Source organism: Rhinoraja longicauda, chromosome 1 (assembly GCF_053455715.1).
Source record: "Rhinoraja longicauda isolate Sanriku21f chromosome 1, sRhiLon1.1, whole genome shotgun sequence".
In the NCBI taxonomy this organism is placed as follows: Eukaryota; Metazoa; Chordata; class Chondrichthyes; order Rajiformes; family Arhynchobatidae; genus Rhinoraja; species Rhinoraja longicauda.
In genome coordinates this window covers 54,406,025-54,421,963 of record NC_135953.1, presented here as the reverse complement: position 1 = coordinate 54,421,963, position 15,939 = coordinate 54,406,025, and the positions used below count along the sequence as shown (strand labels likewise).

At 43.4% G+C, this 15,939-nt stretch overlaps 1 protein-coding gene across 2 annotated transcripts in view; it reads right to left on the bottom strand.

Annotated features, from left to right (window-relative positions):
* LOC144592713 (coagulation factor XI-like) overlaps nucleotides 1–15,939 on the bottom strand; it is a 37,793-nt gene that overhangs the window by 11,786 nt on the left and 10,068 nt on the right. For both annotated transcript variants that reach the window (XM_078397609.1, XM_078397618.1), the window contains exons 7-14: nucleotides 12,989–13,154; nucleotides 9,736–9,845; nucleotides 9,067–9,226; nucleotides 8,702–8,811; nucleotides 3,776–3,935; nucleotides 1,510–1,616; nucleotides 578–728; nucleotides 388–497 (exon numbers count right to left, since the gene is read on the bottom strand). In XM_078397609.1, the coding sequence (XP_078253735.1) occupies nucleotides 388–497; nucleotides 578–728; nucleotides 1,510–1,616; nucleotides 3,776–3,935; nucleotides 8,702–8,811; nucleotides 9,067–9,226; nucleotides 9,736–9,845; nucleotides 12,989–13,154 (1,074 nt within the window). The remainder of the gene's footprint in view (nucleotides 1–387; nucleotides 498–577; nucleotides 729–1,509; nucleotides 1,617–3,775; nucleotides 3,936–8,701; nucleotides 8,812–9,066; nucleotides 9,227–9,735; nucleotides 9,846–12,988; nucleotides 13,155–15,939) is intronic.

Sequence of the window (15,939 nt, the reverse complement as noted above, 5' to 3'; positions counted from 1 at the left end):
TGCCTTCCTGTTCTTACCACCAAAGTGGATAACCTCACATTTATCTACATTAAACTGCATCTGCCATGCATCTGCCCACTCACACAACCTGTCCAAGTCACCCTGCATCCTCATAGCATCCTCCTCACAGTCCACACTGCCACCCAGCTTTGTGTCATCCGCAAATCATGTTCCTTCTGCTTTGTACATTTCAATGAACATAGACTGTGTTTATGCCGGCACCTTTATCAGAATGGTGCTCTGTCCACACACATCATACGTGCCACCTGGAGCTCGAAGGGCACAAATAATGCTCAAAAAAGCACAATTGATCCAAATTCCTTGCTAATCCCCTTTACAGGGAATTTAAGAGTTCTCCAATATACACTCTGCCGAAATATTACTTACTCATTGTGTTCATTGTACATAGCCTCAAAGAAAAACCAGAAACTGCTCCAATAGATTCATCTATTTTTAATGGAAGTCCATTATCGGCCTTTTGTAAATAGCAATTGCACCTAAAACAAAGCAAAATAGTCATCAGCAGCCTTCAGGATTTAAAAATTGGCTTATAAATGTAAAATAAAAATGTTTATACATTTCCCGATTGCAGGTTTCTTCGAAGATAAAAAATTGGCAATGTCTGTGATCTGTGCAGCTTTTTTGACAGTCCTCATGGCTCCCAAGTTGGTTAACTTGTAGTACTTTCCCTTCAAATGATTTGTTATGAAAGACATTGGATTCGCAATCTGTAAAGTAAATATAGTGGTACTGAACATTCATGCCGATAGAAAAGTGGAAGAATACAAGAGCTCACAATGGATGGCACAGTAGCACAGCTTGTAGAGCTCACAGCACTAGAGACCCGGGTTTGATCATAGAAAATAGGTGCAGGAGGAGGCTATTCGGCCTTTCGAGCCAGCACCGCCATTCATTGTGATCATGGCTGATCATCCACAATCAGTAACCCGTTCCTGCCTTCTCCCCATATCCCTTGATTCCGCTACCCCCAAGAGCTCTATCTAACTCTCTTTTGAATGCATCCAGTGAATCGGCCTCCACTGCCTTCTGAGGCAGAGAATTCCACAAATTCACAACTCTCTATGTGAAAAAGTTTTCTTCATCTCAGTTCTAAATGGCCTATCCCTTATTCTTAAACTGTGAGTCCTGGTTCTGGACTCCCTCAATAGCAAGAATGTGCTTCCTTAAATTAGGAGACCAAAACTGCACACAATACTCCAGGTGTGGTCTCACCAAGGCCCTGTATAAATGCAGAAGGACCTCTTTGCTCCTATACTCAATTCCTCTTGTTATGAAAGCCAACATGCCATTAGTTTTCTTGACTGCCTGCTGTACCTGCATGCTTACTTTCACACCAACACACTGGGACCAATGACAGATCATTGATCCATGGAAGAAAGTCAATGAAACTGAGGTTCAAACTGCTTAGGTACAAAGGGTGTGTAGAAAGTGCAAAGTGCTGGCAAAGAAAAAAATGGAAAAGCTAATAGTGCAGTGAAAACCACATACCAGGAATGTCTGAGCAACTTCGCAGTGAATAACCAGTCACCACCTCACTTAAAGGCCTAGAGGAGGAAGGAAGTCCTGAGCGTGTTTTCTTCAAGTAACACCAATTTCTGCAGATGAATTGAAAATGAATATGAATCTGTCCAGACATTTTTTTTTGTTTATAATTTATACTTCTCAACTTGTTAGTGTTAAAATTTACCCTCATAAAATATAGCATTTGGCAGTATGAGACTCACTTTATCACAACAACATTTTGAAGTGTCCAAAGACATGTGAGATTGAGATACTGCAGTGGAGTTGACTCTGTAAGGCTCTGATCCACAGTCCTGATCATTCTCTAGGTCCATTCACAGCCCAATCACTTCCTCAGGCATGATCCATGACCCTGATTTCCCTTCCTCTGGCCCTAAACTGACAAGCCAACCTCTGACTGTTCGTCTATCTTCCTTTGACTTTTCTTATGGTCCTAAAAAGATTTACCACTATTTTTTCCAGATTCTACTATGATAGAAAGGCAATGAAAAACCTCCAATTGTGCCAATGCATTCAGCCTCAGCAGTTCCTGAACTTTCAAGCAGGAAAAATGATTGTTGCTGCACCACATATATTCATCGTCTCTGCTGTCTTATGGTTGACGTTGAAGTGAAATCGATCATAGCATTAAAATTATCAGAAATACTCAGCAGGTCAGGCAACATCTTTGGGGACATTGAAATTACAATTATTGATTATACTCAATAGGTCAGGCAGCATCTAGGTTAATATTTCAATGTTCTTTCAACAAAATAACTTCTATTTCTACTTCTCGCTCTACCTTTTCCCAGTTCTGACAAAAACTAGGTCAGCACCTAAACTTTTAATTTTAGACTTTCTTCTTTAGCATCCTGACTGCAGCACCTTATCAAGGCCTTCTGAAAATCCAGAAAAACAACATCCACTGACTCTCCTTTATCTATCCTGCTATTTACTTCCTCAAAAAATTCCAACAGATTTATCAGGCAAGATCTCCCTTTGGCCTATTTTATCATGTGCTTCTAAGTACTCGGAAACCTCATCCTTAATGATGGACTCTAAAATCTTATCAATCACTGAAGTCAGGCTAACCGCCCTATAGTTTCCCCTCTTTTGCTTTGTTCTCTACCTGAAGAACAGTTGAAGTAACATTTGCAATTTTCTAGTCCTCTGGGACTACTCCTGATTCTAGTGATTCTTGATAGATCACCAATAATGACTCCACAATCTCTACGGCCACCTCTTTAGGAGCCCTGTCTCTATCCATAACTAACTTAAACCCAATAGCACAGCGGTCGCTGGTCCAAAAAGGCTCATCCACAACCATTTCATCCACTTGCCCCTCCCAATTTCCTAAGATTAGATCAAGTGTTGCCCTCTCCTGTCGAGAGCTCTCTGTAATGTCCCGTCAGATCTGTTAGTCTTGTGTCATGTTCTGTGTTTAGATTCTTATTTCAGGTCCCTTGACTTCCTGCCATTGTAATTGTCAGCCCCGCCTTGATTGTTTCCACCTGTGTGCCCTTACCTCATGTATATATAGTCCACGCCTCCCTTTGTCCTGTGCCAGTTCGTATTGTGATTCATGTGCTCTCGGTCGTAATATAGCTAGTAAGTAATTTTTGTAACTAATGTTTTTGTAGCTGAGTAAGTTTAGAGTTTTTGGTTCGAATCGCAGTGTTCTTTAATGTGAAAATTAAAGAACGCCTTTATTTTCTCCAAATTGACTCTTGTGTGTGAGTCGTGCGTTTGAGTCCAGTTCCTGTGTGCCCCAGAGCATAACACTCTCAACATATTGTCTGAAGAAAGTTTCCTGAACACATTTGACAAATTCTGCCTCGTCTAAACCTTCTACACAATGAAATTCCCAGTCAATATTGGGGATGCTAAAATCCCCGACTATGACAACCTTATTAGTCCTGCAGCCGCCTGCAATCTCTTGGCATATTTGCTCTTCTAATTGCTGTAGACTATTTTGGGGCCTGTAGTACACTCCTAACAAGGTGATCATCCCTTTCTTATTTCTCAGCTCCACCCATACAAGAAACAATGATTTCAGTCTAATAATACTCCAGTTCGGCTGATGCAAAGTCCTTCATCTAAAATACAAGTCCACCTCCATCTCGAGAGAAGCTGCCTGACCTGCTTCCAGAATTTTCAGTGATTTCTAGTATTTTACGATATCTTTCATTAATGCAGCAGCTCAGCTGGACAATACAAATACAAAATATTGTAATACCTTTTATATAGAACTTACTTCCTTGAATCCTTGGTCCATTTATTGTTTAAGTATGTGAAAAACAAACAACTGGGGTAGTATGTGCAAATCAATTGACATGTTTCAGCACTGGGAGCCAGTACATGCTTAATATCATTCCCAGGGAAATCAACATTCTGTAAAAGCCTTCTTCTGCATACTGTATTGAAGAAACAATGAATAAAAGGCTTTAAAGGACATCAAAATCCTATAACATGCTTTAAATGTCAAACAAGTGAAAGACTAAGACAAAAAGATACAGATTTATGTAGCACCTTGGAGCCTCCAAAGATGTTTTTCTGCCTTTGAAACTAGGGCAGCACAGTGGTGCAGCGGTAGAGTTGCTGCCTTAAGGGCCTGTCCCACAGGCGATTATTTAGGCGACTGCTGATGACTGTCAAAATTCCTAGCAGATCGCCAAAATTTTCTTTTACCCTACGACAATGACCACGACAATGCCGATTCAGGTCGATACAAATTACTTTTTTTGTGAAACTAGCACCAGGCTAAGAGATTACACCATCTTCAGAAACATTGCAAAATTCCCACGCTTACCTGACCGTCAAACTGTTGCCTCCAATCTACCTGTCAAATGTCCTGACGGTAAATAAATTGGTTAAACAAAACTATCTCCTGGGATCTTCAAATGCCTTTTCTTAATTTAATATTACGTGCTTCTAAATGCATCTTCGACAACCTAGCAAACCTGGGGACAGCATGCGACAGCGCCTCAATAAGCTATGATACCTAGCGACAAGCCAGCTGTCGCCGAGAAATTTCTATCTGGAAATTATTTCAGCGACGCGCCGAGATCCATTACGATTCATTGAAGACTCCTCATGATCATGCCCATGACACCCCGGCGAACGTTCGGCGACAGCCTAGTCACCGGCAATCGCCTTAAAATTGCCTAAGTAGGACAGGCCCTTTACAGTGCCAGACCCGGGTTCGATCCTGACTGTGGGTGCTGTCTGTATGGAGTTTGTACGTTCTCCCCATGACTGCGTGGGTTTCCCCCGAATACTCCAGTTTCCTCCCACACTCCAAAGATGTACAGTTTTGTATGTTAATAGGCAAATTGTGCCTAGTGTGAAGGGAATGATTGCTAGTCGGTGTGGATTCAGTGGGCCGAAGGGCCGGTTTCTGTGCTGTATCTCTAAACTAAACTAAAAGTATTCCTAAAGTGTGGTGCGTGTCTTTGCACAGCAAGATCCCACATAATTAATGGTAACAATACAATAATGTACACCTTGAAGTGATAACGATTACAGTCATAGAGTCATAGGTTAGTTCAGCACATCCATGGTGAACTTTTAACCTATCTATGCAAATTCCATCTGTCCACATTGGTACTAATTATTCAAAGATAAACCGTACCAGAATACCATGAATTATCTTCTTACATCTACTCTACTTTGTTTCAAAATTTTGGAGTCAGTGGGTAATAATGAATGCAACAATTTAAAGGAATTCTTCACTTCACATCATCTACACATTAAATCTTTGGAAAATAACATGCAATCAGACATGTTCGTAAAAGTACTGTATATTAATATGAGGTGCCAACCAAGTACTTCTTGCACTTCTGATCATACCAAACACAAAGTGGATTGAGGATACAAACCGTCAGCACCCATGGGGGTGGTACAGTGACACAGCTGAGAGAGCTGCTGCCTCACAGTGCCAGGGACCAGGGTTCAATCCTGTCCTCGGGTGCGCTCTGTGTGGATTTTGCACATTCTTCCTATGATAATGTGGGTTTCCTCTGGGTGCTCCAGTTTCCTCCCATATCCCAAAGACACGAGGATTTGTAGTTTAGTTGGCCTCTGTAAATTGCCTGGATTATGTAGGGAGTGGGTGAGAAAGTGGGATAACATAGAACTAGTGTGAACAGGTGATCAATGGTTGGCATGCACTTGGTGGGCGGGCCAAAGGGCCTGTTTCGATGCTGTATCTTTCAAGAAATTAATCAAACAACATTATTTTGCTCCACTTGTTACACACAGTCCAAAATCAGTTTGAAACTAACAAGTATAATGCTCCGAATATTAGCAGTCTACTTTCTATTGGTGGTAGTTGACAACATCCTGCACAATTGTTTGATCCATAGCATTTGGAGCCAAAACCTTGTCAAGCAAACATTAACGAACATCAAACCCTGGATAATTAATTATCTCACAGCAGGATGTTGTAATATATAAGACAAGGGGGATGTTGTGATATTGCTGGGACTACTTTGTGTATCCAAGAACTACTTTGTATGGCTGTGTATATAAGTGATGGGTGTGATTAGGCGGTCACTCTGGATGCAGGTGGCCACGGAATAAACAGCCTGGAGTTGAGCTCCAGCAATGTAACCTTTTACACAAGTGTACTTGTGGTCCTTCCAGAGTCACTAAAGGTACAACAGGTACCGGACCACGAAGTACAACATGGTGGCAGCGGCTTGGTGTTTCGCCTAGGGAGGGAATGAAGCATGCCCGAGCAGAAAAGGTTAAAAAAAATAATTTAAAAAGAGCCCTGAAGGGAAATAAAATGAAAGAAAAGTTTCCAGCTCGGTACGGGACATTTGGAGTGCATCCCGACAGGGCCAGTGTGAGTTGGTATAGTTACCTCCTCAGTAGTCGGCGCCGAGTTGCCGACGTGACGCTGCAAGCTGCTGGGGGAGGTGCGTGTAGGCCCACGTCACGCCCCAGCACCTGTGTAGGCCCGAGATTAGAAGCCTGCGACTGCTTCGTGGGGGAGAGACCGGGAGATCCGACACACGGAGATGTGCAGTGACCGGGGAAGACCGACACCCATGGAGGTGTGCGGCGACCGGTGGAGACCGGCACCCATGGAGGTGTGCGGCGACCGGTGGAGACCGGCACCCATGGAGGTGTGCGGCGACCGGGAGGGCCCCGGGGGAGGCTGACACCCACGGAGGTGTGCGGCGACCGGGAGAGCCGACACCCACGGAGGTGTGCGGTGACCGGGGAAGACCGACACCCACGGAGGTGTGCGGCGGCCGGGAGAGCCCCGGGGGAGGCTGACACCCATGGAGGTGTGCGGCGATCGGGAGAGCCCTGGAGGAGACCGACACCCACGGAGGTGTGCGGCAACCGGAGGGGGTCGGCGACCAGAGGGACCGACCACCCGCGGAGGTGCGGCGGCCGGTGAAGGCCGAGGCACTACATACTCACCCAGGCGCGTCGACCGTAGAGGCAGCGCGTTCGAATTGCGCGGCAGCTGCCGGGAGCACCTGTGGGCGGGGCTGGGGAGCACCTGTGGGCGGGGCCGGGGAGCACCTGTGGGCGGGGCCAGCTCGCAGCGGCAGCGCGTTCGAAAAGTTGAGCGGCAGCTGCCGGGGAGTACCTGTGGGCGGGGCCAGCGCGCACTGCAGCGGAGGCGCGATCGCACCGCGATTACAGCAGTGCCAGCCCAGCAGTGCCAGCCCAGCAGTGCCAGCCCAGCAGTGCCTGCCCAGCAGTGAGAGCCCAGCAGTGCCAGCCCAGCAGTGGGAGCCCAGCAGTGGGAGCCCAGCAGTGCCAGCCCAGCAGTGCCAGCCCAGCAGTGGGAGCCCAGCAGTGGGAGCCCAGCAGTGGGAGCCTAGCAGTGCCAACCCAGCAGTGGGAGCCCAGCAGTGCCAGCCCAGCAGTGGGAGCCCAGCAGTGCCAGCCCAGCAGTGGGAGCCCAGCAGTGCCAGCCCAGCAGTGGGAGCCCAGCAGTGCCAGCCCAGCAGTGGGAGCCCAGCAGTGGGAGCTCAGCAGTGGGAGCCCAGCAGTGGGAGCCCAGCAGTGCCAACCCAGCAGTGCCAGCCCAGCAGTGGGAGCCCAGCAGTGCCAACCCAGCAGTGGGAACCCAGCAGTGCCAGCCCAGCAGTGGGAGCCCAGCAGTGCCAGCCCAACAATGGGAGGCCAGCAGTGGCAGGCAAATCATGGTGGTGGAGCATCTAGAGCCTACACTAAGTTTGATCTACACAGCACGTCTTCTTGAGGGGAAGATATGGAACAAAATGAATATTTTGTGTTTAATGACCTGTGTAGTGATCTGTGTACTGAAAGCTTAATGTATTATATTTGATGCTTTTGTATAAATGTATATATCTGTGGAGTGACCACATGGAGTGAGTGACCACCCGGAGATGAGTGACCACCCGGAGATGAGTGACCACCCGGCGATGAGTGAAATTCCGCAGAGGAGTGACCACCATGATGGCGAAAGAAGCAATTGTGTTTAATTGTGTTATTGGTTTTGTTTGCAAAAAGCAATGATGTTTTGGTTTTGTTTGTTAAATATATTTTAGCCCTCAAATGGTGAAGAAAACTATTTTATATAAGACAAGGGGGATGTTGTAATATATAAGACAAGGGGGATGTTGTGATATTGCTGGGACTACTTTGTGTATCCAAAAACTACTTTGTATGGCTGTGTATATAAGTGATGGGTGTGATTAGGCAGTCACTCTGGATGCAGGTGGCCACGGAATAAACAGCCTGGAGTTGAGCTCCAGCAATGTAACCTTTTACACAAGTGTACTTGTGGCCCTTCCAGAGTCACTAAAGGTACAACAGGTACCGGACCACGAAGTACAACACAGGACTCACCAGTAATCAAACCCTGAATGCTCCCCATTTGAGCGACTGAGTTAATTTTAATAATAGGCTCTAGTGTTTTCACCACTACATAAGAAAAGGCCATTACAAGTGTCTAATGCCACACATTGGTTCAAGTTATTTATAAAAGTAATGCTGCAACAATTTTTGCACATATGGCCAATATACTAATTTATAACTCAAATAATAATGTGAGTGAATTGAGTTCAATCCGGTGTATCATACAAAACTCTGCCTAGACAAAGCGTATAGCCGTGTAGCACAAAATCAGGTCCAATTGATTCATTCTGTGCACCAAAAAAGCTGAGCATGTTAGTTTTTTACTCTTTACCTTGACTTGATAATCCACATTCCTTTAAGGAAAATCCAGATACAACATTGTTGAGAAGATTAATTTTACTTGGAATTCCTTTTATACTCTGTTTCATGTGGCATATCTGACTAAAGAGAGAAAAAAACAAGAACACTGATGACACCTTAATGTTCTGACAATCCAAATAGATACATATAAATTAATCTCTCGAGACATTTGATTTTAATTCATTTTGTATCCATTTTTTAGAGGTTGCTGAGAAAATCTCAAATTCTATGTTGCTCTATTTATACTGTTCCAATGCTGTGTATGATTGTTAAAATCAGGCAGTTTTACCTGGCAGTATAAATTTTAAAACTGCTTATATAAATTTATGAACCTACCGTCGAAACTCTTCGTGATAACTTTGATTTACATATGTGAAGAACTGGCAATTACGATCATTTGTGCACTGCTGTTGACAATCCTGATAGTTTTTTGCATCAGAATAACGGAAGTCTTCCCCCAGAAAATCCAAACCCTCATAGACATCAGAAACACAGGCTGCAAAATCATTTAAACGTGTGGTCAAAGAAAATATATACTCCAGAACAAACAGTTCACATGTTTTGTTCACACAGAGCAAAAGTTATATTAACAAAAGAATGAAATAAACATGTATAAAACGTTATGCACTCTCCTGACTGTCAACAATATTGCAGGTCTTTCATTGTCACTAAACCTACATCCTAGACTTCCTCACAAGCACGACTTCAGCGGTTCAAGAAAGCAGCCCACTGATCTTCTCAAAGGCAATTAGAGATGGACAATAAATTCTGCCCTTGCTGGTGGAAATTAGGTCCTAAACATGAATGTTATTAAAATGGCCGTTGCTCATTCATGTCAAGAAACAACTTGAAGGGAAATAAATAAAACCATGTAATTTTACATTTTGCTGGTAGAAATTAGATCCTACAAATAAATGTTTTTAAAAAATGGCCATTTCTCATTTATGTCAAGAAACAACTTAAAGGAAAATAAAATAAACTATAAGTGATTTTACAGTTACTTACGATTTATCTGGTTCTTGCACCATTTGAGGGAAAACCCACTTACAACGTTTTGTAACTTTATTATCCTTGATGGTGCCCCCGTTGCAGTTTGCTTTAAATAACAGTAAAATCTGGAAAATGTTCAGTCATGATGTAAATTAAAATATCCATTGGTAACCAAATAAATATAGAGGAATGTAATGAAATTCGAGGTAACGTTAAAAGAGAAATACAATTTCATTTCCCCATGTTTGGAAGCAACTCTCTCTCTCTCTCCATTACTGGTAATAGGTAACAAATATTTCAGGTCCTCTAAAATAATTGATCAGTGCAATCATATTTGAAGCAGCCAAGAAAATCTAAACAGCCATCGAATAATATAATAACAGTTGTGGGTCAAGATCTCACAAATAGCGTTGCAATTTTGACCAGATAATTTATTATGGTGTTGTTGATGAATAGACCGATATTATTAGACAGAACATGAAAAATAATTCTTGAATATTCTTTGATCAGTTTTAGGGATCTCTTTCTTCTATTAGGAGGAGAAGACTCAATCTGAAGCTTTCTCTTTCACTATTCACCACATCTCACCCCTCACCCTCTCCCAAAACTCTTGTCCATCATGAAAGAGTTCAGACAAGAATTTGTCACCACCCACAGTGATGGATTTTGCAACCCACACAATGGGCAGGTACTTTCCTCAGTGCATTCAGAAAGTTTTCAGACCCCTTCACTTTTTCCACATTTTGTTACGTTACAGTCTTATTTTAAATTCATTTTTTATCATCAATCTACACACAATACCCCATAATACAAAAGCGAAAACAGGTGTTTAGAAATTTTTGCAGAGTAATTAAAAAGAAATAACTGAAAAAATCACATTTACATAAGTATTCAGACCCTTTACTCAGTACTTTGTTGAGGCACCTGTGGCAGCGATTACAGCCTCAAGTCTTCTTGGGTATGACGCTACAATCTTGACACACCTGTATTTGGGTAATTTCTCCCATTCTTCACAGCAGATCATCTCAAGCTCTGTCAGGTAGGATTTGGAGTGTTGATGCACAGCTATTTTCAGGTCCCTCCAGAGATGTTCGATCGGTTTCAAGTCTGGTCTCTGGCTGGGCCACTCAAGGACATTCACAGACTTGTCACAAAGCCACTCATGCGTTGTCTTGGCCGTGTGCTTAGGGTCATTGTCCTGTTGGAAGGTGAACCTCCACCCCAGACTGAGGTCCAGAATGCTTTGTAGCAGGTTTTTATCAAGGATCTCTCAGTACTTTGCTCTGTTCATCTTTTTCTCGATCCTGACTAGTCTCGCAGTTCCTGCCGCTGAAAAACATCCCCACAGCATGATGCTGCCACCACCATGCTTCACCGTAGGTATAGTATTGGCCAGGTGATGAGCGGTGCCTGGTTTCCTCCAGGCGTGACGCTTGGCATTCAGGACAATAAGTTCAATCTTGGTTTCATCAGACTAGAGAATCTTGTTTCTCATGGTCTGAGAGTCTTTTAGGTGCCTTTTGGCAAACTCCAAGCGGGCTGTCATGTGCCTTTTACTGAGGAGTGGCTTTCATCTGGTCACTCTACCATAAAAGCCTGATTGGTGGAGTGCTGCAGATATAGTTGTTCTTCTGGAAGGTTCTCCTACCTTCACATAGGAACTCTGGAGCTCTGACAGAGTGACCATTGGGTTCTTGGTCACCTCCCTGACCAAGGAACCTTCTCCCCCGATTGCTCAGTTTGGCCAGGTGGCCAACTCTATGAAGAGTCCTGGTGGACCCAAAGGTCTTCCATTTAAGAATGACAGAAGGTACTGTGCTCTTCGGGTCCTGCAATGCCGCAGAAATTGTTTTATACCCTTCCCCAGATCTGTGTCTCGACACAATTCTGTCTCGGAGGTCTACAGACAATTCCTTCATCTTCATGGCTTGGTTTTTGCTCTGACATGCACTATTTAGTTTAGAGATACAGCGCGGAAACAGGCCCTTCAGCCCACCAGGTCTGCGCCGACCAGTGATCCCAGCACACTAACACTATCCTACACCTACTAGGGACAATTTTTTACATTTACCAAGCCAATTAACCTACAAACCTGTACATCTTTGGAGTGTGGGAGGAAACCGAAGATCTCGGAGAAAACCCACTCAGGTCACGGGGAGAACGTACAAACTCCGTACAGACAATGCCCGTGGTCGGCATTGAACCTGGGTCTCTAGCGCTGCATTCGCTGTAAGGCAGCAACTCTACCGCTGCGCCACCGTGTCGCCCACTGTCAACTGTGAAACCTTATTTAGACAAGTGTGTGCCTTTCCAAATCATACACAATCAATTTAATTTACCACTGGTGGACTCCAATCAAGTTGTAGAAACATCTCAAGGATAATCAATGGAAATAGAATGAACTTAAGCTCAATTTTGAGTGTCATAGCAAAGGGTCTGAATAGTAATGCAAATGTGATATTTCAGTTATTTCTTTTTAATTACTTTGTAAAAATTTCTAAACACCTGTTTTCTCTTCTTCATTCTGGGGTATTGTGTGTAGATTGATGACAACAAAAATGAATTTAATCCATTTTAAAATAAGGCTGTAACGTAACAAAATGTGGAAAAAGTGAAGGGGTCTGAATACTTTCTGAATGCACTGTAAATTGCAATACAATGGTTGGCTGTGGATCAATTTAGTTTAGTTTAGTTTAGTTTAGTTTAGTTTAGTTTTAATATACAGCACGGAAACAGGCCCTTCAGCCCACCGAGTCCACACCGACTAGCGATCCCCGCACATTAACAATATCCTACACACACTAGGGAGAATATCCATTTCTACCAAACCAATTAACCTACAAATCTGTACGTCTTTGGAGTGTGGGAGGAAACCGAAGATCTCGGAGAAACCCCATGCTGTCACGGAGAGAATGTACAAACTCCCTACAGACAGCGCCCATAGTCAAGATCGAACCCGGGTGTAATGGCGCCATAAGGTAACAACTCTACCACTGCGTCATCATGCCACCCTCTGCACCACCATGCCACCCTGGGTAATTGCTGGTAAATAGGCTTAGTACAGGTAGTTACAATGGTCAGCATGGACACAGTTGGCCAAAGGGCCTGTTTAGTTCCTGCATGAATCCATGGCAAGCCTCATTAGCTGCAGTTGGACCAAATTAGCTCCTTTTCTCATGCAACATTTAAATTTTGCTATCAAGAAAGAAAAATTTGAAGAAATTTTCAGTTCAAACATATTACTAAATATGCACAATTACTATTGTACCTTCTGTGGTCAACGCTCCATTCTTTCTCCACAAATGTGAAGAACAAACATCGAGGATGATAAGTGCATATTTTTTGACAGAAGTTTGCATCAGGTGCCAAGACCCAAGTGATATCATTTCCAGGGAAATCTACATCTTCAGAAAGATCAGTTCTACATTCTGAAACTAAGCAAAACATGACATGATTTGACAAAGCTAGGACTGTATTTTGGCATTTTTTAAAATTATTGTCATTTATTGATCTAAAAGTCCAATTAAATTTTTATTTAAGGCAACCATGAAGGGAAGTTTTCAGATTGCAAATAGGACTAGCTTAGATCTTGGTTGGCCTGGACAAGTTGGGCCGAAGGGCCTGCTTCTGCACTGCATGACTCTCTGACACTCTGACTTCATTGGGCCCTCCTATAACAATAATAATAGAGGTTAAACAACTACATTTTGATACTAAATTTTAAATTATAATTTCTGTAATCTGTTTTTCCTGCAAAAATATGGGTATTTTTGAGCTAGATATGGCTCTTAGGGCTAATGGAATCAAGGGATATAGGGAGAAAGTAAGAACGGGGTACCGATTTAGAATGATCAGCCATGATCATATTGAATGACAGTGCTGGCACGAAGGGCCGAATGGCCTACTCCTGCACCTGTTTTCTATGTTTCTATATACTGAGACAGCTAATTTGAAAAATAAATGATAAGGAGGTTGCACAATAACGTACATATTAGTTCTATTAATTAAGATGTGAATCCCCAGGTGATGAAACAAACTACAGAGCGGAGGTGCTGAACCTGGCGGAATGGTGCTCAGATAACAACCTGTCCCTAAACACCTCCAAGACCAAGGAGCAGATCATCAACTTCCGTAGGTCACACAACGGGGAATACGCTCCAATCTTTATCAATGGGGACAGTGTGGGGAGAGTGTCCAGCTTCAAGTTTCTGGGCACTCAAATTTCGGAGGACCTCACATGGTCCACTAACACTACGGCGCTGGTCAAGAAGGCACAGCAACGACTGTTCTACCTGAGAACACTGAAAAAGTCTGGACTGCCCCAACAGCTGCTGACGACCTTCTACCGCTGCACCATAGAGAGCATCCTAATGCATGGCATCCCTGTGTGGTATCTCAGCTGCATGGAGGCAGAGAGGAGAGCTCTTCAGCGGGTAGTCTACAGAGCTCAGAAGACTATCGGATCACATCTACCAGTCTTGGAGGGCATCTACAACACACGATGCCTCAGAAAAGCCACCAGCATTCACAAAGACTCCTCACACCCCTGCAATAGTCTGTTCGAACTTCTACCATCTGGCAGACGCTACAAGCCCTTCTACGCCCGCACCTCCAGACTCAGGAACAGCTTCATCCCTAGGGCCATAGCTGCTATGAACCGGTCCTGCTGAGCCTGATGGTCACATCGCACAGCGAACCGGCACAGATCTACTTGCACTTTATTCTGTTTTAATACTAATTTTGTTTCACTGGGTTGTCTAAATTTATACTGTTTAGCTAATTAATTTATTGCATCGTATGGAAGTCGCATTCCCAATCTCGTTGTACCCCTGTACAATGACAATAAAGATATATTGTATTGTATTGTAGTCAAAATCGTCTGCACCTTGTACGCTCACAGATCCAGCTGTATTCTTGCTGAACATGATGCTCACTTCAGCAGATCCATGGGACAAAAGCCAAAAGGCAGGGGTGTGCTGTCAAAATGTGCCACCCAGAATCACCTACCATCATTGGGATTCTACAACAAATTCAACCAGAGGCCTGTGAGAAGAAACCAATTTGACGTCTGCACTAGGCAAAAAAATATTGGTAAGAAGATGGCTCCAGAAAATTTCCTCTTGACCAAGTTACTAGCCGTACCAATACTCACTTCTGTTAAAAAACACACCCTGTACATTGGGTAAATAAAGTTCTTATCATCTGCAATGGACAGGGCGTAGATTCCAGTGGGTAAAAAAAAAAAAATCACTGATACTATTTAGGCTCTCCTTGGTAAATAATACATACCCCAAATAAACATAAATATTCCCTATGTTCTAAAAGCATTAACATACATTAATAAACACAATCCATTGTTTGAATTCTTAAAAAGAAATATTCGCTAACAACGTGCTTCCATTGATACTTAAGATTAGCAATCACTTTTGAAATCATTTTGTAAGCATCTCCTTATTCAAGCAGCACTCCTCAGGGAACGACTTGGATAGCAGTGGTTTGCATTCTCAGCACCATGTTTCATAGACTCTTATGGCATGAAAACAGGCCTTCAGCCATCGAGTCAACGCTGACCATCTTGCATCCATTTACACTCATGTTACGTTCATAAGTTCATATGTTCATAAGTTCTATGAGCAGAATTAGGCCATTTGGCCCATCAAGTCTACTCTGCCATTCAATCAAGGTTGATTTATCTGTCCCTCTCAACCCCATTCTCCTGCCTTATCCCCATAATGTTAATCCTATTTTTAAAATTCTGCACACATTCCCATAAACATCCCCCAGATCCACCATTCACTTACACACTGGAAGCATTTTACAGTGGGTAATTAATTTGCAAACCCACAAACCTTTAAGACGTGGAAGGACACTGGAAAACCTCAAGGAAACCCAACATGGTCACAGGAAAAACATGCAAGCTCCCTGCAAACAACACTATAGGTGTCAGAGGTTATGGGGAGAAGGCAGGAGAATGGGGTTAGGAGGGAGAGATTCTACTCCTATCCCTTAGGACCTTATGACCTTATGACCTTATGAAGCCAGGATTGAAGCAGGGTTGCTGATGTTGTGAGGCAACAGCTTTGCTAGCTGAACCACTGAACCACGGTGAACCACAATGAATCTCAAGGTGTACATGTACAGGGACATAATCGTTCATAGTAACATGTGGTGGGGCCTGGGGCCAATGTCTAGTTTACAGGTATCCGCAGACAGAAATCA